Here is a 23,039-nt window from a genome sequence, read left to right as displayed (position 1 = left end):
TTACTGAACAAAATTATTTTTTATATCTTGAAATTGAAAGAAAATTGAAATAAAACTTTTCACGTAAATAATAATAGTATTATTACAGTAATTTATAGATTTTTTATCTGATATGAATAATTAATTATATTGGACTGAGACATCAATAGATCTTACTTTCTATTTTTTGAAAATGTGTAAAAATTTCTTTTAAATTTATACAGGGTGGGCCATTAGTGTGAGAAAGTACACTAACTCCCTTGTTACTTATAATACAGAAAAAAAGTTTATATAAAAGTTGTACAGAATCAAGAAACCTAAACTACAAAATTAATTTCAAACATACAGGGCGATGAGTAAAAACGGGACACGCCAAACATTACATTTTTTAAATGGAACACCCTGTATATTTTTAAACAGTTGGATTTCTGAGAAAATTCTATATATGGCAATATAAACAGTTTATCATTTTAGTGCGGGGTTGCCAAGTTATGTAGAAAATTCTTAGAATTTTGGAAAAAACATGACCTCGAAGAAGTTGTATTAACTTTCAACTACTAACACTTGGAGCAAAAATATTTGACAGAGTTATAGGCAAATGTTATACAAAGGCTCCTATATTAGCTAATATCGATATTTTATACAGGGCATTTTTTTATAAGACGATAATTTTTAGAAAGTTCAAACTTGATTTTCTAAAATTTTTCAAATGGAACACCCTATATTTTATTGTTTTATTTTATTCGCATATCACTCCACTTCAACTTTTATTAAGCATGTTCTATACCTAAAATTGTTAGTTTTTAAGATATGGCAACATTTCTGAAAATACTTAATTTTTATTATTTTCGGTCGCACGAGATGGCTTTGGAAAAAACTGTCACATTGTGTCAACTTGTCTATACTATAAAATAATTTAATTATACTACATATTTGTGTATAAAAAAATCTTAATAGAACATAACAACATAGTTTATTTATTAAATGGAAATAAAATAACAAAATAGATACGAAAATAAATCAAATATTTAATTTTACAACAAGTGTTCAAAATGACGGCCGTCTTGGTTTAGACATAGCTCTACACGTCGTTCAAATGTGGTGTTAACATTATTCAGAATATCAATGTTGATATTTTGAAAAACTCGTCGAATTCGGTTTTTCATATCCTCTTTAGTAGTAGGGGGAGTTTGATATACCCGATCTTTTACATATCCCCACAGAAAATAGTCCATTTTTGTCAGATCAGGCGACCTAGCAGGCCAACTAATTGGTCCACCTCTTCCAACCCACTTCTCTGGAAATTCATTGTTTAAGAATCTACGAACTTCCTGCGTGTGGTGTACAGGGGCTCCATCATGTAAATACCACATCCTCTGACGAATATTTAGCGGTATATTTTCTAATAAATTTTCCATAGTATTTTGTAGAAAATGAAGATATAGTTGCCCTGTTAAATGTTCGTCGAAAAAATAAGGCCCAATAACGTAATGTCCAATAATCCCGCCCCAAACATTGAGTGACCACCGGATTTGACTATGTGTCCTTATAAGCAACGGATTTTCAGAAGCATAATAATGAAAATTGTGTCTGTTCACGCTTCCATTTTTGTGAAACGTTGCTTCATCAGTAAAAAGCACACAATTAAAAAAAAGCCTATCTTCATTCATTTTTCTCTGGGCCCAATTACAAAATTCCAAGCGACTTTCATAGTCGTGGTTATTCAATTCTTGGTGAAACTGGATATGATATGGATGCATCCTGTGTTTCTTTAATATCCGCCTTACCGATGTCACTCTTATCTGTTTGCCTTGAAATTGCTCTAGTGCCTATATGCGGATCTTCAGTAACACTTAACAGAACATTTAGTTCATTCTCATCATCCACAATAGTATTTTTTCTATCATGTTTTTCATAAGAAACATTGCCAGTAGTATCAAAACGTACCATTAATTTTTCAAAGGTATTTGCACGTGGTTGTCTTCTATCTGGATATCTCTGATTATAAATTCTTGTTGCGAGTAAACAATTTCTATCAGCAGCTCCCAATACATAAATCATATCCACCATTTCTTCTTTAGAAAAATTCATTGTAATATAAAATTATTTTATGAATACCAACTAATAAATAACTAATAGATACTAATAAACTAATAAAATGAACGCAAAAAGGAATGGTAAATTATGAACTGACAAGTTGACACAATGTGACAGTTTTTTCCAAAGCCATCTCGTGCGACCGAAAATAATAAAAATTAAGTATTTTCAGAAATGTTGCCATATCTTAAAAACTAACAATTTTAGGTATAGAACATGCATAATAAAAGTTGAAGTGGAGTGATATGCGAATAAAATAAAACAATAAAATATAGGGTGTTCCATTTGAGTTAGTGTACTTTCTCACACTAATGGCCCACCCTGTATATAAGCAAAAAGGTAGTTACGACTAAATGTTGTAAATTATTGAAATTGCAGTCGAAACACAGAAGGTTATATGGTCAAAAACAAACAGATAAGAGCACTCTTCGTTATCTCGTTACGCTTTCAGAAATATTTGTATCCTTTTTGAAAGAAATAAATTACAAACAATTTTCTAAAAATCAAGTCCTACAGGGTGAATCAGTCATAATGCCATTAATTTTAGCCATGTATCCGGAAAGCCCGATAAAGACTTTTTAAAAAATAAGTAAATTTCCCCTTAACTCCTGTTAATTCGGTGCCCTACTTTGCATCACATTTGCTGACTTGGGGCACACCGGCGCATCACAGGGCGTTCGAACGTTGAAGTGAAACAATCGTCTTGAAAGAACCCCGCACAAAACATTATGGAAATTGAACACCGGTCAATTTTTATGAAACTTAGTATTTTGATAGGTATTTTGATAGTCCTCGTTATGCTGATCAAAAGTCTCAATGGGCGCGAAGCCCTACAACCCCTTCCAACCCCCCAAAACCACCCCCAAAGATCCGGGTAATAAACTTGACAGATTACAGGTCAATTGGCTTATCGATCAATAAAACTACCGAAATATTTTACTATTGCAGTCGAACACACATTCACCCAAACTGTAACTAGGTTTAAGACTACTATCTCCAAAACACTTAACCCCCCCATCCCTCTCCCTCCCCACCAACTACCAAAATATGTCATATGACTTTTTCCTGCTTACTGGTTGTGAAACTGTTTAATCGTGAATTCCATCTCACAGCCACCTAAATGATCACTACTCTATACTCTCCGATGGGACCCCGACATTTGAACCACCCACCCCCAACCCAAATCCCACGGTTGGAGTAGGACCAACCCCAGTTCTTATCGAAGCCTGTCATGACTTATCCCTTCGTACGGCTTATGAAACCGTTCAATCGTGAATTCCATCCTATAAGCATCTTATTGTTTAATACCCTTTAACCCACAGTACAAGTACCAAAACCTGCCATAAGATTTTTTGCTGTTTGTGGAATGTGAAACCCTGGTAGTAGGTTTGACTGCAGTAGTAAAATATTTCGGTAGATTTATTGACCGATAATCTGTCAAGTGCACCCCCCTGACCTTTGGGGGCTTGGTGGGGGTTGCAGAGCTTCGTGCCCATTGATAGTCTTAAGCCTAGTTATGCTATAGGTGTCTGTAGGTTCGACTACAAGAGTGAAATATTACGGTAAGCCAAATGACCTGTAATCTGTCAAGTTCATTACCCTGATCTTTGGGGGTGGTTTTGGGGGGTTGGAAGGGGTTGGAGGTCTTCGTGCCCATTGAGACTTTTGATCAGCATGATGAGGACTATCAAAATACGAAGTTTCATAAAAATTGACTGGTGTTCAATTTCCATATGTTTTGTGCGGGTTTCTTTGCAATTGGTTTCAAATTAAAAAAAAATATTTTTTTTAGCCGTACTGTCATTTTAAATACTCTTTGAAAAGCAGTAAGTCATACAATAAGGTATACGTAGGTACTACAAACATAATGCTAAAACCTCATATTCAATTATAAAATATAGTAAAAAGTATAATATTATAAATTCTAAATTGAAATAACTTAACATTCGAAAACAAGTATTATACTTATACATTTGATTTTATTAACAATTAAATAGGTAATACTTGTTATTCATGTATCTTGGTAAAAAGACTGTTTTTATAGTTCAATATTAAAAACGAAGTAAAAGCTAGGTTAAAGACCGAACACGGTAGGTCAAGATTCACTCTCGATAAACCGTTGTATGTCAGCGGTCAGGAGTGGCCGAAATTAATGATTTTAAAATTTTCTTCTGCAAATATGCTTTTTAAATATTTTTTTATCGCTTATTCGTATTCTATTCAATTTTCCTACCTCCCCTTAAAGTTAATGACATTATGACTGAATCAATCTGTATATTAAAATAAATTCGATACTTACTGACATAAGATTAAAGTTAAATTTTACCAGCAAGTAACCCTTTGTCTAAAAATGTTCATGATAATATTTTGAATGTTTAAATGTTTATTATATTTTTTATAATTTTATGAAAATTTTATGTTGTGATGAAGCTATTTTTTAACTTTAATCTGATGTCAGTAAATATTAAATCTGTTTTATTTATGGATAGACAATTTAAAAAAAAATATATTTAAATAATAAGAATAATAAGCTCATTGAAAATAGATACTTTTTTAACACTTATTTTGTAATACATGCTTTCTTATCGCTAACAAAAATTGTGCCATTTTAATAAACATTAGTTTAGTTAACTATTTAGCTAATTTATTTTAAAAAAATCATAGCGACCGCGTCCAAATCTTATCTTGTGTTTTTCCTAAACGGGATTTTCGTGTGAAGAAATGCGACAATAACAATAACTAAACCATATCTTATCGCTTATACTGTTTATATATAAATGTTTCTGCCACCAAAAATCTATAACACTAATTCATTATACTTCTCTACATAAAACATACCTGCTAGCAAATATTAGTAATTATGAGTATGTACGTTTTTCTAGTTGTACTCGGATTTCTTGCCGAAGAAATTTTGTGTCATGGTATTTTCTGGTACCCTCCAAACAGAAGTACCCTCTGGAGGTACAATAGCATTGCTCCTATAAACTATAACGATAATGGCCTTAATTGCGGAGGATTCCATGTGAGTATATTTTAGTTAAATAAGTTTTTAATAATATTACCTTTTTGAAACTAAATATGTACTTTACATATTTCAATTTTCATACCATACAATTTTTTAAATAAAATAAGAATGTGAAGAATAATGAGAATAAAACGATTAAACATTATAAAGAAAGAAAAGTGGTAAAAAGTGTAACTGGGTCTAGAATAAAATATTCTAAATTGCCTTTGATGTTTCAGACCCAATACTATGTAAATGGTGGAAAATGTGGCATCTGTGGGGATTCTTACTCGGACTCTCATCCTCAGAATAATGAAAACACTGGCAAATATGGAAGAGGAATAATAGCTGCGACATACGAAGCTGGTAGTGTTATTGATATAAAAATCAAACTCACAGCTAACCATTTGGGTACATTTACATACAGGTATGTTAATATAGAGCTTAATTTTTTATACTTACGGTCAATTTGGTGGCCAGTTTTAATGTACAGGTTATTGTCTGTGTCAGTAATAAACAGGGTAGTACAAAAAAGAAAGTCAAGCTATTTGCAACAGATTTTCTGGTGGAAAATATTAAGATTCTCCTTACGCCATTTTTCATTTAAGTGCTTTTTTTTAAGTGTCTGTGTCATAATTAATTTAAGCTTTTTTCAGTTGAAAGTTTAACAGTAATTGATCCTACACACCGTTTGTTTAATTTTGGTTAACATCTATACATTTCAAATTTCATACAGGGTATTTGTAAATAAGTGCGAAATATTTTAGGGGGCGGTTGCCGAAGTTATTTTGTAAAAAAAGTTCATATAAACGTAGGTCGAAATATGCTTCGTTTCCGAGATACGGAGTGTTTAAATTTTTATTTATTTTTATTGATTATTTGAAAGAATTTTAAAGATACTGACTCGAAATTTGATGGTTGTATTTTATTTAGAAATATTGACAGCAACCATACTAGATAATGTCGAAAACGAAGTATATTTCGACCTACGTTTATATTAACTTTTTTTCATAAAATAACTTCGGCAACCATCCTTTAAAATATTTCGCACTTATTTACAAATACTCTGTATAACTTGAAAAGATTAAAAACATATGTATCTATTTGATATTTTAAATTTTTGGGTTCCATTGTAAGAATGTACACAAAACAATCTGGAAATGTTCATTGTCAAGATTTTTGAAATTCAGGTTTTTATATTTTTTAATCTAATCTTTAAATATACTTATACGACTTGTTGGTTTGAAAATTATACCTAATGAAAGGATTTTTTCTCCTAATAATATTTTATAGATATCGCTTTAAATTACTATTATTTAACTTACTTTGGTTATTTCATTTATTTAGTTATTCGCTTATTCCTTAAAGTTAAAGAAATTATACATTAGGGAAGGATATTTATTAAATAATAACTGTTTATTATGAAACGTAATTCTACACAAAAATCCATCCCAAAATAAAAAAATGAATTAAGAAGAATAAAACTTAAAAAATAAATTGGTATGAGGGAGTTATCGTATTTTTCATAGAACAGAAACATAAAAAAATAAAATCCAAAAATGAATCTTCATAAAAGCATTATTAATTTCGTAAACCTCATGTGTGTTTAGAGTGGATGTTTGACTAAATATTGTTTGAATATTATGACTCCTTGCTAATGAACACATACAGACAATTTGAGTAACAATAGAGTAAATATTTATTTTGCTTAAATACAAATTAATCATTGATAGCAATTTGTTACGAACCAGTTATATTGCTAATGCTTTGCGAGAAATTTTTATTTTTATTGTTTCCGCTGTTGAAGTGTTTATAGATTATTATTATTGTTCGTTATCAATTCCAAGCAATGCTATGAATTAGATATATCCTTAATTGCTACTTTATAAATACTTTAATTCAAATGATCCCAATATTTCACAAATTATTAGATTGGTAATCAAAATAAGATAGGTATTAAAATCTTCCCTTGAAAACAATCTCAGATATAAAGAATTAAGTAGGACATCCTAAATAAATATGTTTTTGCTAATATTTGATCGACATCTACTGAAATCAAATCTATCAAATATTTGTACAGGGTGGACGAAATTCTACACTTTTAAGGGGTTTCTCCTATTTCTCTAAAAGACAAATGTAGTTTAAATGTCATGGGTTCGGTTTTCAAATGGCAAATAAACCTACATCTCGATTCATTTAACAGATAATATATGGCATTTGTCAATTTGCGTTTTATACGATACTTTACAACTTTTTTATTTGTGAAAATGTTTGATTTTTGTAGAGAGGTTCTTTTTAAACATCTTTTTACGTAAAATTTGGCGGCGTAATATATTTTATTATATGGTACACCATATACAGAGTGCTCCCTTCTTAAACGCCCTAAAATTTCAAAAGAACTCATAGGCGTAGAAATTCTGTTTAAAAAAGGGGCACTTACTACCCGTCTACCACAGACAAATAGTTTGTCATTTTTAAAGAACATTATGTCGTCACAAAACATACCTAAAATTAAAATATATATATAAATTCTGCACAGTGTATCTCGGCTAGGAAGCGATTTAGACCTTCATCAACTGTCAAAGTTTAAAAGGGGACACCCTGTATATTATTCGATTTTTTAAATCTGCTTAAAATTTCCTTTCAAACGATCTATCACACATGATGCACAAAAAAATGTATTTCAAATTCAAAATTACTTTTTGTAATTCAGTAGAAACATTTTTTTTTTATTTAATTATAATGTGATAGGTACATCAAAAATATGTTGCGTATTCCATTAAAAAGAACTATATACAGGCTGATTCAAAATTCACTACAAAGAATTTAGGGGCATATTTTTGACGTCAAAATAAAACTTTTTTTCTATAGTCCAAAACAAATTTTAAAATTTTTACCGTAAATAGTTATAAAATATGAAAATATTGTGTTTGGTGGTGGTATGGCATTTAACTCTTCATTAGCCGATATCTCTTAAACGGTTGGTCTAAAAGATTTCGACCAAGTATACTGTTTTTGCTTAAAATAGGGGAATAAACGCACTAATACGAAACGTCAACGTGCAGGGTAGTAAAAAAGTTAGGGCCAATTTAATTCAAGCGTACCCTTATAGTTGACGCCCTCTACAAGCAGCGTCAAAAGCAATGGCATAATTAAATTTATCATCCTAAAAGACCCCCGTACCAAAAGTTTTATGCGTACATTAAAATCTATTTGGAAATTATTTCTAAAAAATAAAAAAATAATAAAAAATTTGACATCCTGTGTATCGATAACTAAGCGTTTGTGGACACACGTTTATAGGAAAATAATTCTTATTTTGATCTCAAAAATACGCTACTAAATTCTTTGTACTGAATTTTGAATCACCCTCCATGTATAAATGTGTTAAAACTGACAAACCGGAAGTTGCGTTGGCCGCTGAATTTTACGTAAAAAATTGTGCAAAAATATCTTTAAAAATAATCAAATATATTCATAAACAAACTAGTTATAGAAAAATATCCTATATCTCTGAAACTAATAAAGATATAGAGATGCGGTTTCAATTTTACTCGAAAATCGATCCCGTAGCATTTAAACTACTCTCTTTGGGGGAATGAGAAAACTTCCAAAAGTGTCGAATTTGGCTCACTAGTCACTAATCACTAAAATCATATGGACTGAAATTGTTGCAAATTTACTTACGATTTCAAATGAGATAGGTCATATCTCCATTATTATTAGAGACAGTTCTATCAAACTTCATATCACTGTAATCTTGTGTAGGCATTCTATATTTTCTTAAAAATTTTGTATAATAAGTAATTAATATTTTTTTTAATTAAATTTTAGCCTGTGCAAATTGGAAGACCCTAACGCACCTGAACCTGGTGAACACTGCTTCACACCACTGTTGCTAGCTGATGGTTCCAGTCAATACGGCGTCTCAAAAGATGAATTTTACATTGAAAACAAGATAAAGCTTCCAGAAGAGACTTGTGAACGATGTGTCCTACGATGGCATTACAGAGCAGGTACTTACATGTGTATTAATTTTCTAAGTTCATGTAACAAATTGGGGAAATTCCTTGAACCATTTTACCATCACAGTCTTGTGAAACAAGAAAATTTAAGAGTTATCTTCCTTATTATCTCCTAGAAAATAAATTCAAAATTTCAAATACATACAATTTAAAGCCATAGTATCAGAAAATAGTTTATAAATATAATGTGTTCAAATAATACAGAAAAATTAATCTATTTAAACACATACTTCAGACAGTTTTCATATTTTTATATTTCAGTTTTATTTTCCTCTGAATTCTCTGAAAACAATTTATTATTCTGCTTAACTATGTTGATATTTTAGATATGTTGCGTAAATTCCGAAGTATTTACGTGGTTGCATTTTTGCGACTTATTATTAAATAACTTCATATTTCAGGTAACAACTGGGGAGAATGTGGTGATGGAAGTTCCGGACTGGGATGTGGACCTCAAGAAACCTTCCGTTCTTGTGCCGATATCAGCATTGTTTAGTTTAAACTCTATTTTAACCTTGGTTTAATTAGCTAATAATTAGGTTTCAAATACTCTATTGGGCATATTTTGCTTTTCTGCCACATCTAAGTACTTTTGTATTTGTATGTAATAATATTTATAAATAATTTAATAAATATTTATTTTTTTCTATAGAATAATAATTTATGTTTTAAAAACCTTATCCTTTTAAATAGTGTTATAAAGACATAGAGTGCTTTGCACCGTTAATAATTAACTTTTGGATTTGGTAACTGTTAGTTAATTTTAATTATTAGTTAAATTGGATAGAGCTTGCACCAATTCATTTAAGTTATTAGTTAAAAAATTAAAGATTAAAATTAAGTAAGTGATGTTGGTTACAATGAAAACGGGTTTTTTTATATAATGTCGTTTGTATATTGGCGTCATTGTGTCAACATAACCTGTTTTTCTCTGTTTTGTGTCAGTCAGTCTGGGAGATACGAAGTGTTTAAGAATTGTAAAATACCTATTATGTTCTGATTAAAATTATAGTTTGTGAAAATGACCGAAAATATGAAACGTCCACGTTCGACAAATTTTACAAACGAATAGAATATTTTGAATGGCTTCTTTTGAAAGCCTAAAACGTTTTCTAAATGTGATGTCATCCATTGTATGGAAATAACTGGCTCTTTGGTATAATCGACGAGGAATGCCCAATTGTATTATATTCAATACTTCTAAGTCATCATTATCATTAATTTCCAAATTATTAAAATTATATAAATTGTTCACTTTTATGAATAGTATTTCTTTTAACTTTCAGCCTTTTATAAATGATAAACACAGATTCTAAGCTAACTTCAATAAAACACAACACATCAGCAAACGCCAATAATGTCATTATTACCACTTTATCCATACTTAAAGTATGGATTAATTTTAACTAAAAATNTTTTTTAAGTGTCTGTGTTATAATTAATTTAAGCTTTTTTCAGTTGAAAGTTTAACAGTAATTGATCCTACACACCGTTTGTTTAATTTTGGTTAACATCTATACATTTCAAATTTCATACAGGGTATTTGTAAATAAGTGCGAAATATTTTAGGGGGCGGTTGCCGAAGTTATTTTGTAAAAAAAGTTCATATAAACGTAGGTCGAAATATGCTTCGTTTCCGAGATACGGAGTGTTTAAATTTTTATTTATTTTTATTGATTATTTGAAAGAATTTTAAAGATACTGACTCGAAATTTGATGGTTGTATTTTATTTAGAAATATTGACAGCAACCATACTAGATAATGTCGAAAACGAAGTATATTTCGACCTACGTTTATATTAACTTTTTTTCATAAAATAACTTCGGCAACCATCCTTTAAAATATTTCGCACTTATTTACAAATACTCTGTATAACTTGAAAAGATTAAAAACATATGTATCTATTTGATATTTTAAATTTTTGGGTTCCATTGTAAGAATGTACACAAAACAATCTGGAAATGTTCATTGTCAAGATTTTTGAAATTCAGGTTTTTATATTTTTTAATCTAATCTTTAAATATACTTATACGACTTGTTGGTTTGAAAATTATACCTAATGAAAGGATTTTTTCTCCTAATAATATTTTATAGATATCGCTTTAAATTACTATTATTTAACTTACTTTGGTTATTTCATTTATTTAGTTATTCGCTTATTCCTTAAAGTTAAAGAAATTATACATTAGGGAAGGATATTTATTAAATAATAACTGTTTATTATGAAACGTAATTCTACACAAAAATCCATCCCAAAATAAAAAAATGAATTAAGAAGAATAAAACTTAAAAAATAAATTGGTATGAGGGAGTTATCGTATTTTTCATAGAACAGAAACATAAAAAAATAAAATCCAAAAATGAATCTTCATAAAAGCATTATTAATTTCGTAAACCTCATGTGTGTTTAGAGTGGATGTTTGACTAAATATTGTTTGAATATTATGACTCCTTGCTAATGAACACATACAGACAATTTGAGTAACAATAGAGTAAATATTTATTTTGCTTAAATACAAATTAATCATTGATAGCAATTTGTTACGAACCAGTTATATTGCTAATGCTTTGCGAGAAATTTTTATTTTTATTGTTTCCGCTGTTGAAGTGTTTATAGATTATTATTATTGTTCGTTATCAATTCCAAGCAATGCTATGAATTAGATATATCCTTAATTGCTACTTTATAAATACTTTAATTCAAATGATCCCAATATTTCACAAATTATTAGATTGGTAATCAAAATAAGATAGGTATTAAAATCTTCCCTTGAAAACAATCTCAGATATAAAGAATTAAGTAGGACATCCTAAATAAATATGTTTTTGCTAATATTTGATCGACATCTACTGAAATCAAATCTATCAAATATTTGTACAGGGTGGACGAAATTCTACACTTTTAAGGGGTTTCTCCTATTTCTCTAAAAGACAAATGTAGTTTAAATGTCATGGGTTCGGTTTTCAAATGGCAAATAAACCTACATCTCGATTCATTTAACAGATAATATATGGCATTTGTCAATTTGCGTTTTATACGATACTTTACAACTTTTTTATTTGTGAAAATGTTTGATTTTTGTAGAGAGGTTCTTTTTAAACATCTTTTTACGTAAAATTTGGCGGCGTAATATATTTTATTATATGGTACACCATATACAGAGTGCTCCCTTCTTAAACGCCCTAAAATTTCAAAAGAACTCATAGGCGTAGAAATTCTGTTTAAAAAAGGGGCACTTACTACCCGTCTACCACAGACAAATAGTTTGTCATTTTTAAAGAACATTATGTCGTCACAAAACATACCTAAAATTAAAATATATATATAAATTCTGCACAGTGTATCTCGGCTAGGAAGCGATTTAGACCTTCATCAACTGTCAAAGTTTAAAAGGGGACACCCTGTATATTATTCGATTTTTTAAATCTGCTTAAAATTTCCTTTCAAACGATCTATCACACATGATGCACAAAAAAATGTATTTCAAATTCAAAATTACTTTTTGTAATTCAGTAGAAACATTTTTTTTTTATTTAATTATAATGTGATAGGTACATCAAAAATATGTTGCGTATTCCATTAAAAAGAACTATATACAGGCTGATTCAAAATTCACTACAAAGAATTTAGGGGCATATTTTTGACGTCAAAATAAAACTTTTTTTCTATAGTCCAAAACAAATTTTAAAATTTTTACCGTAAATAGTTATAAAATATGAAAATATTGTGTTTGGTGGTGGTATGGCATTTAACTCTTCATTAGCCGATATCTCTTAAACGGTTGGTCTAAAAGATTTCGACCAAGTATACTGTTTTTGCTTAAAATAGGGGAATAAACGCACTAATACGAAACGTCAACGTGCAGGGTAGTAAAAAAGTTAGGGCCAATTTAATTCAAGCGTACCCTTATAGTTGACGCCCTCTACAAGCAGCGTCAAAAGCAATGGCATAATTAAATTTATCATCCTAAAAGACCCCCGTACCAAAAGTTTTATGCGTACATTAAAATCTATTTGGAAATTATTTCTAAAAAATAAAAAAATAATAAAAAATTTGACATCCTGTGTATCGATAACTAAGCGTTTGTGGACACACGTTTATAGGAAAATAATTCTTATTTTGATCTCAAAAATACGCTACTAAATTCTTTGTACTGAATTTTGAATCACCCTCCATGTATAAATGTGTTAAAACTGACAAACCGGAAGTTGCGTTGGCCGCTGAATTTTACGTAAAAAATTGTGCAAAAATATCTTTAAAAATAATCAAATATATTCATAAACAAACTAGTTATAGAAAAATATCCTATATCTCTGAAACTAATAAAGATATAGAGATGCGGTTTCAATTTTACTCGAAAATCGATCCCGTAGCATTTAAACTACTCTCTTTGGGGGAATGAGAAAACTTCCAAAAGTGTCGAATTTGGCTCACTAGTCACTAATCACTAAAATCATATGGACTGAAATTGTTGCAAATTTACTTACGATTTCAAATGAGATAGGTCATATCTCCATTATTATTAGAGACAGTTCTATCAAACTTCATATCACTGTAATCTTGTGTAGGCATTCTATATTTTCTTAAAAATTTTGTATAATAAGTAATTAATATTTTTTTTAATTAAATTTTAGCCTGTGCAAATTGGAAGACCCTAACGCACCTGAACCTGGTGAACACTGCTTCACACCACTGTTGCTAGCTGATGGCTCCAGTCAATACAGCGTCTCAAAAGATGAATTTTACATTGAAAACAAGATAAAGCTTCCAGAAGAGACTTGTGAACGATGTGTCCTACGATGGCATTACAGAGCAGGTACTTACATGTGTATTAATTTTCTAAGTTCATGTAACAAATTGGGGAAATTCCTTGAACCATTTTACCATCACAGTCTTGTGAAACAAGAAAATTTAAGAGTTATCTTCCTTATTATCTCCTAGAAAATAAATTCAAAATTTCAAATACATACAATTTAAAGCCATAGTATCAGAAAATAGTTTATAAATATAATGTGTTCAAATAATACAGAAAAATTAATCTATTTAAACACATACTTCAGACAGTTTTCATATTTTTATATTTCAGTTTTATTTTCCTCTGAATTCTCTGAAAACAATTTATTATTCTGCTTAACTATGTTGATATTTTAGATATGTTGCGTAAATTCCGAAGTATTTACGTGGTTGCATTTTTGCGACTTATTATTAAATAACTTCATATTTCAGGTAACAACTGGGGAGAATGTGGTGATGGAAGTTCCGGACTGGGATGTGGACCTCAAGAAACCTTCCGTTCTTGTGCCGATATCAGCATTGTTTAGTTTAAACTCTATTTTAACCTTGGTTTAATTAGCTAATAATTAGGTTTCAAATACTCTATTGGGCATATTTTGCTTTTCTGCCACATCTAAGTACTTTTGTATTTGTATGTAATAATATTTATAAATAATTTAATAAATATTTATTTTTTTCTATAGAATAATAATTTATGTTTTAAAAACCTTATCCTTTTAAATAGTGTTATAAAGACATAGAGTGCTTTGCACCGTTAATAATTAACTTTTGGATTTGGTAACTGTTAGTTAATTTTAATTATTAGTTAAATTGGATAGAGCTTGCACCAATTCATTTAAGTTATTAGTTAAAAAATTAAAGATTAAAATTAAGTAAGTGATGTTGGTTACAATGAAAACGGGTTTTTTTATATAATGTCGTTTGTATATTGGCGTCATTGTGTCAACATAACCTGTTTTTCTCTGTTTTGTGTCAGTCAGTCTGGGAGATACGAAGTGTTTAAGAATTGTAAAATACCTATTATGTTCTGATTAAAATTATAGTTTGTGAAAATGACCGAAAATATGAAACGTCCACGTTCGACAAATTTTACAAACGAATAGAATATTTTGAATGGCTTCTTTTGAAAGCCTAAAACGTTTTCTAAATGTGATGTCATCCATTGTATGGAAATAACTGGCTCTTTGGTATAATCGACGAGGAATGCCCAATTGTATTATATTCAATACTTCTAAGTCATCATTATCATTAATTTCCAAATTATTAAAATTATACAAATTATTCACTTCCATGAACAGTATTTCAGCCTTTTATAAATGATAAACACAGATTCTAAGCTAACTTCAATAAAACACAACACATCAGCAAACGCCAATAATGTCATTATTACCACTTTATCCATACTTAAAGTATGGATTAATTTTAACTAAAAATTAGTCTCTTACTAACAGTTAAAATTGACTGCAAATAATTTATATACTTCACCTAAAAATAATGGGGAAATATAGAAACAAAAATTACTTAATTAATTTTTGGAAAAAGTAGCCTTATATGTATAAAAAGGGGAAAAGGAAATGGGAAAAATGAAAATGTGAGACCACCTTGACAGAAATAAATTTCGTTTTTTGTAAATTATAGATACCTAGTGCGGTTGTTATAATAAATAAATCATATTAAAAGTTGAGCACATGGGTAGACTTAAAGAATTTGAGGCTACTACAGTAGTTTTAATTTAATATATTGTATAATGTCATATGTTACATAACATAATTTTCTTATATGTTATTATTTATTTTGGTACTGGAAAATTTTTATAAATAACCTTTTAGTTGATAGTGTCGTATACTTCATACACTTCAAGATTCGCAAATGTTTTGAATAGCCGCAGTATTTCTACAAAAGAGAACCATATAACGCAGTTCCCCCCGCAAAATAGGAATCAAATAAAAAATCACCGATGTTTTTAAAGTTTTCACCGATGTTTTAAAAAAATTCACCGCTGAGCCACCCAGATGAGAAGATCGCCGCCAAGAGTCCTCCGTTCCTTCGAACGACGATGACAACGTGTGCCGCTCTTTAACCGAGTCACTGACAGGAGCCAGGAGCGGCTAAATTTTTCACCCCACTTTCCAAGAAGTGGCGAAACAACATCCAGAGGACTTCAAATTCGCACCCCTAAAGGACCTTAGGGTAGGTATTAACACTAATTAGTTTCAGACCTTCAACCCACAGAGACAGCCGTATTCGTCGAGGACGGAGTTTTTCTGGTTCGAAAAATACTGGAACTAAACCAGACCCTACATTAGGCCGCCTAACGGAATCGACCCAGCCTGTGAGCGAACACCAACCCAGGTTTCCCGCAGTTTATTAACCAGAGCATAGTTGCCTGGCCAGAGTTTGTACTTGACCCAATCCAAAGGATTTCTATTGTATAGAAACCACCGCATTGCATACTTCGTATCATGATATACTTAAATCAATAAAGCTCATAAATTTTAAACTGCGTCTCGAGTTAAAATATAATTCTCCAAAAACATTACCAAACCGGGCGCTACGTTCTCATACATAGCCATCACGCTGACAATGCAAAACAAGCTTTTAAAGTTTGTTGTACTGGCGCTTTAAAGAGGCCATACACAATCAATCCCAAATGCTTTTAGCAGTGATTTTCTGACACTAGGGTAGCAGACCCGCCAGTGATATAAAGGGTTCAATTGAAAATCCGTTACGCAAAACATTTAAACCATACAAAATCTTTATTAAAACTAAGTGCAAGTATCCAAAGTACGTCTTAAGTCAAACAAAATAAATTAGAGGAGGAGGAGGAATGACTTCAAATCCCGAGACAAAACGAACACACGCTTAATATCAAAACATTAAGATTGATAGTAAAATAAGACCATAAGAATCTTCAGGGGCTGTTTTTTTAATTTGTAGTACGTATGTAAAAGTAGCCAAAATGAAACTACCTAAGAAACGCTATAAACAAAATACTCTCAGACAACAATTTAACTCTACTTTTTTTAAAATCTAGAATTACAAAGAAAGAAATCAGTGTATCAATTTGCGACTGTTCCAATACTAAAAATATATGTGTTAACTTCCATAAAAGATCTTTTTAACAAATTTTATTATCTAAATGATTCATTCTCACGTCTATCTACAGGGTGTATTTAAATGGAGGAGCACAAATAATACCAAAGATTTCTTCGGTGAAAATAAGTCGATTTAACCTAACATACCTATATCCCAAGTCGCATAATAAAAAAGATACGGGGTGTCAAAGTGAAATTTAAAAAATGGCTTTTCCTTAATAATTTCTATAATTTTAGTCAGAAATGTTTCAAATTTTCAACAGAGAGGTTTTTTAATGATGATAAAAATAATATAATAATGAGTACGAGGCGCCCTCTGCAGGCAACGTTTTGCATTAAATATGTAGTAACTTTTTTGCCAATCCCCGTATACAGCTTTTAGTAATAAAATATGAAATATTGGACTTTTTTAACCAAAAAAAGGTATAGATACTAATGCCAACTGTTGAGGAGATATTTTCGCCTCAAAAGTTTTTCTAGCAGGAACACGACTCATCATTAGTATACATAATTTGTTATTTTATTCAAGTCCAAAACTATTTAATATCTAGGATGCAGGTAAATAGTGACTAAAATCAATTAACACTTTAAACAAATACTTCAAAATTGCAATTTATGAGTATTATCGACTGACATTGATCTACTCGATTTTTTTATTTATTTAAGCAACTCGAACCTTGGTATTCGTAGAGGTATAAATCCATAACACTAATTTATGAAATTAAAAATATCTCCTCAACAGTTGGCATTTTCAATAAGTATACCTTTTTTTGGTTAAAAAAGTCCAATATTTCATATTTTATTACTAAAAGCTGTATACGGGGATTGGCAAAAAAGTTACTACGTATTTAATGCATAACGTTGCAAGCAGAGGGCGCCTCGTATTCGACAATCAAAAATCATTATTATATTATTTTTCCCATCATTAAAAAATCTCTCAGTTGAAAATTTGAAACATTTCTGACTAAAATTATAGAAATTATTAAGGAAAAACCATTTTTTATTTTTCACTTTGACACCCTGTATCTTTTTTATTATGCGACTTAGGATATAGGTATGTTAGGTTAAATCGACTTATTTTCACCCAAGGAATCTCTGGTATCATTTGTGCCCCTCCATTTAAATACACCCTGTATAGTACGAGTGTAAAATAAAGAATAAAATTGTTTAAACTTGCATATTCAGTTTTTGAAAAAATTCTCACTCTCACAAGTCGATTTTTATTTTTAAAAATCAATTTTCCAATATATATCGCTCTTATTTACCGCAATTGGAGGCGGAATAAAAAAAAAGTACTATTAGGTAGCAGTAGATATAATTGTTTTAACATTTTGGAAGGACCTTTTATCTTATTTAAGGTAAAACATTGTTCCAATCGGCATATTAAGAGTCTAATATGTTATTCGTAATATTATTCTCAATGAATTTGGGAACCGCTAGGTCTTTCGTCAAGAAGCTGATGAAAAATTAAATAATTTTTGATTTGTTATTTGTTGATTTTGTTGAGTTGAATAAATTATAACATTCCGTAAAACTACAGTTTTTATTGAATATCTTGACTTTCAATACATTTATTTGAAAAATTGTTTTATAGTTGTTGGGGGTAAAAACATCCTTAAATAGAGAAAGACATATGTACCTACTTCTTACCATTCAAATCATAAAATTGAAAATCGGCGTGAACCACCATTTTTTCCAGATTATTACTTGATTATTACAAATTTTTCTGAAATTTCCTAGAAAGCAAGCTATTGTTTTTACTGTTCCTTTATTATTTTTCAGTTGTGTAGGAGGTACATTAACTGTTTGTAATTATTAACTTAAATTTTTTCATTTTTTTAGTATTTTTTCTAATTATATAGTTATTTTGCCATGCTGAAAAGAGATATAAATTAAAATATTTAAGAATATTTGAGGTTATTAGATAAATGACTAAAAACCCTATTAAATAAAATAACTGCCTCAATTTTTATGGATTTATTGTATAGTGGAAAAGTGGATAATAGGTATATGTATTTGAAAACGAGTTTGAAGAAGTGAATTAACTTTATTCGACATTACAATCACCAATTATTTAATCATTATGACTAAGTATTTGTATTTTTAACATACGAGCACATTGAAAATTCTTTACTTGAAAATGTATCATTTGTTTATTTGTATGTATTGTATTGTATTTATTTGTATTGTCTATGATATTCATATAAATATCCTTCAAATAGTTCAAGGAGCTTATCCACCCGTGATGTTTCGTCAGTGTAGTCTTCTTGGCTCATTTTCTATTTCTTCACTTATTGTTAGTGTTATAAGTGAATATTTTTCCCAGATTTTTCTTTATAAAATTGTTTCCAATTGTCTTGAAAATTTACACTTCATCTGGAGAAAGCGCGAACAAAATTGTTGCAAAATTCTTTCTTTACATTTTATGTGTAGAATTCACAATAATTATTGCAGCAACATTTTTAATTGCATCCTTAATATTCTTAAATCATATTTTAAACATTAACTTTATTACTTTCTGTTAGATTGACTTTTTTGTTTCACTACTGTTTTTTTTCAACATAGTGTGTGTGTTATATTATTTCCCATCTGCACTCTCCTGTTCTGTAATTGGGTGTTAACCTGCAGAACAGTGTATTTTCAAATAAATAAATATAGAATTGTAATATTATTTGGTAGCTGAAAAAATGTCCCTTATCAGATGAAATGCACTTTACAGAGTTAGTGATTTGTTAGTGACACTTAATGACTGTATTTTGGGTCCTTCAGTGTAAATTTTTATCACGTGGGTTAAAAAACTACTCTCAGATATTTTATCACGTCAAAAAATATGTTTTGCACTAGATCTCATTTGTTGAGTAATTAGTCTTTTATATTATAATATAATTAAGACTATTTGCATTCTATTTTTTTTTTCTAATTTTCAATTTAGTCGGTTACTTGGTTCCTAGCCAGATTTTTTATATACTCATCAAAAAACATGTACAGGAAACACTGATGATAAATTATTAGGGACAATTGAGATAATCACATACCGCAGGAATTTATAATGGGGTTTTCCGGATAATGATTACAATCCGGATTATGATAATCTCAAAGTTATTTCAAACTGATACTTCGCGATATCGGTCTTCCCCGAACAGTATCATCACATTTGCTACCACTAAATACTTCAAAACTTTATGCAACATAATTTATCTGAAGAAGATTATTCTTTGCTTCTTTGCTATTCCTGCCAGATTTGAAATAAAAGTCATCGATAATTTATGAACAGCTGGAAGAATTGATAGGCAAATGATTTCTTGGTTAAGAATAAAGAATTTTTATCCTGAGTAATGGGTAATGCGTGTCATTTGCTTTTCTTGTTGTTCAGTTTTCGCTTATCTTCCTAATGACACAGCCACACAAAAGTTACCTGTTCTGTAGATGATACTAATGCTGCCCTATGTATTTAGACCCTAAATCTAACCGGATCTCCCATTCCATTCTTCATCAGATCTTTCAAATTGTCAAAGACCACCCCTTATATAAATGTTAACAGCCAATACTCTATATTCAGTAAATTTCTCTTCGATCTCGGTTCTAGAAATGAGCCGATGCATATTTTGGGTATTCAAATGCTCAATTAACACTTGTAAAACTAACCCTAAAATCTAAAAATTGGATGATCAAGTTACAACTCAAACCATAAATCTACAATACGCATCAAAATTTGCTAATGGGTTTCTCTTTAAAGTAATCGATTTGCAGTCATGATATATAAGTTTCTGAATAGAGTTGTGTCGAGGAAATCGGTTCAGTTATAAAACTACACCTAAAAGTTGCAGTAAATCAATATACCATGGTTTTTAGTTTTCCATCTACCTTGATACTACCAGCGCTCCATTTCTTTTATGTTTTGATGGAACTTCTCTTTGTTCTTCGTTGTAGAAAAAGTAGTAAAATTTTCAAGGAATTACTCTATATAGTACATGAAGTGCATTATCAAACTCGTCAAACCTGTTTTTTATATGTATACCATTTTTTATACATTATGTTCTAATGAGTTCTAATGAGAAAATTGACTTCATACATTCGTAAGTAGATTACTTCTCTAAGAATTTTACGGATTTTTAGTAACTCTAAGGAGAAATATTTCACCAGGACATGACACGGAACATCAATATCAAGGTAGATGAGATGAAAATTTGATGACGTATCGTTGTTGAATGTTCAAAAATATATAGGTAAAAAAAAGACGGAAAAAAATCCTCCATATAGTAAGAATAACTCAAAACTACTGTATTAGTTCTCATTATCTTGACCCGTTTACCTTTAGAATTTCAACTATGATTGTAGATAGACACACTTGCAAGCTTGTATTACAAACAAAATAGCTATCACCACTCTATATTGTCTGTGCTTGTATCCAAAGAAAAACCCATTAAATATAAAGTCGTGGCTTGAGGCTTCAATAATTGCAGAATTACAAATTTTGGCGTATTAAATAAGCTTGGATCACTCACTTGTGTCGTGTATAGGACGGGTGGTGATGGTTCGTAATTTGAGTTTGTGACACATTTTATTTATTCGACTATTTGGTAAGAGCATTTTAACATGGTACTAGCAACAAATCCCTTAGAGAATACAAACAATACGATAAATCTACAGTACCTAGTTATTGATTAATGAAAATGATTTGCAAACTGCTTTGGGTATTGTCAATATTTGTGTGGTTTTCAGACCTCTGTAATCTTCAATTTAGCTCCAATGTGGATAGAAAATATATTATTCAAGGTGTCCCACTAAGGACCGCGAGGTACGATATTAGGGAAAGTATAGGTCCTAGAGCTTCGGGAAAAAATTTCTTTGAATAAATCGATCAAGAGAAATCGCTGGAAATAGTTCGTAGCTCAGCCGCTATGGGGCGTAATCTACATATCAACACAAAGTTGAATTTTTCTCAGAAATGTTTCCTTTCAGGTATATTAAATAGCCGAATTAATTGCTCATAACTTTTGTTATTGACATTTTGTTCTGTCCTTCGACAGAAAGCGTGGGGGAAGCTTCTAATGTCTGATCAGAAAAATGTATTTTTTTTAAGGATTGGCTCATCAAAAGCCCATAGTGTTGCACCTCGTTGGAAAGGTCTTTTCATGCTTTATCTCGTGGTTGATGGGTAATTTCATTTACCTCAATATGGAAACCTATAGATGGCGTTATTTCAAAAGAATGTCGTTTTATGGATTTTTCTCAAAAATTTTAAATGCAATGCTATAGTTTTCTTTACATAAATGAATTCAGTACAAGAAATTGATGAATATAAGATAAGATTGGAATTTCTAACGAAAGTGTTGTTTAAATGGTATAGCCTATTTGGTTATTTATTAGCGCTGTTTATTCAAGTGTAGGTTGTTTCACGTTTTCTTAAAAAAGGGAAATAGCAGAATAAAACTTTTTTTAGGTTAGAGCATATAACGCTAAAAGGGGTTCGATATCTGTTTTTGTAATCAAGTTGTTCCCAAATTCATTTATGTAAAGAAAACTATAATATTGCAATAAATTGACTAACGGATAGAAAATACGGTTTATACCTACGCCATTCTTGAAGAATTATAGAGCCTTTAGCAGTATTGTCAGGAAAAAATTGTACTCTATTATGTGTCGTACATGTAGGTATACGATGACAGTTATTTGGCAATAGCTTAATCTTTAATTGTGTAATTTATTTTCGTAAATCATTATAAGCCCAAGTTACAGAGGCAGGCAAAGGATTAAAAAATTCGGAAGATTAAGAGACGTAAACATTAATTTATAACCTACTTCAAGGGATATTTTGGTATAACCAAACGATATTATATCTTTTGGGAATTTTTAAATATTTATAAAAGAGAAACAACAAAGGATTAAGCAGGTAAACTGACACATAAATACAAACATAGGCGCTTTATCTGATATTGGAGCAATTACTAAGAAAAATCTCGCAACCAGAAAACTAATCTTATCATGTGTTTTGTTTATAAAAACGGAGACAACTCTACCCCAACCAAGTAAAATCGTGAAA

The 23,039-nt window shown here is 30.1% G+C and overlaps 2 protein-coding genes across 2 annotated transcripts; both read left to right on the top strand.

Annotated features, from left to right (window-relative positions):
* Window positions 1–4,894: 4,894 nt before the first annotated feature.
* On the top strand, window positions 4,895–9,740 carry LOC108903283. The gene is made up of 4 exons (XM_018705401.1): window positions 4,895–5,098; window positions 5,320–5,507; window positions 8,915–9,096; window positions 9,507–9,740. Exons 1-4 carry the CDS (start codon window positions 4,937–4,939, stop codon window positions 9,599–9,601), a joined length of 627 nt encoding a protein of 208 aa, XP_018560917.1. The 5' UTR covers window positions 4,895–4,936; the 3' UTR covers window positions 9,602–9,740.
* A 1,127-nt stretch (window positions 9,741–10,867) lies between these two features.
* LOC108903277 lies at window positions 10,868–14,583 on the top strand. The gene is made up of 3 exons (XM_018705394.1): window positions 10,868–10,881; window positions 13,742–13,923; window positions 14,334–14,583. Exons 1-3 carry the CDS (start codon window positions 10,868–10,870, stop codon window positions 14,426–14,428), a joined length of 291 nt encoding a protein of 96 aa, XP_018560910.1. The 3' UTR covers window positions 14,429–14,583.
* Window positions 14,584–23,039: the final 8,456 nt, after the last annotated feature.

This window comes from Anoplophora glabripennis, unplaced genomic scaffold (assembly GCF_000390285.2).
Source record: "Anoplophora glabripennis isolate ALB-LARVAE unplaced genomic scaffold, Agla_2.0 scaffold92, whole genome shotgun sequence".
Lineage (NCBI taxonomy): Eukaryota > Metazoa > Arthropoda > Insecta > Coleoptera > Cerambycidae > Anoplophora > Anoplophora glabripennis.
Note: the sequence above shows the minus strand (reverse complement) of the source record. Positions and strands in the feature narration are given on the sequence as shown.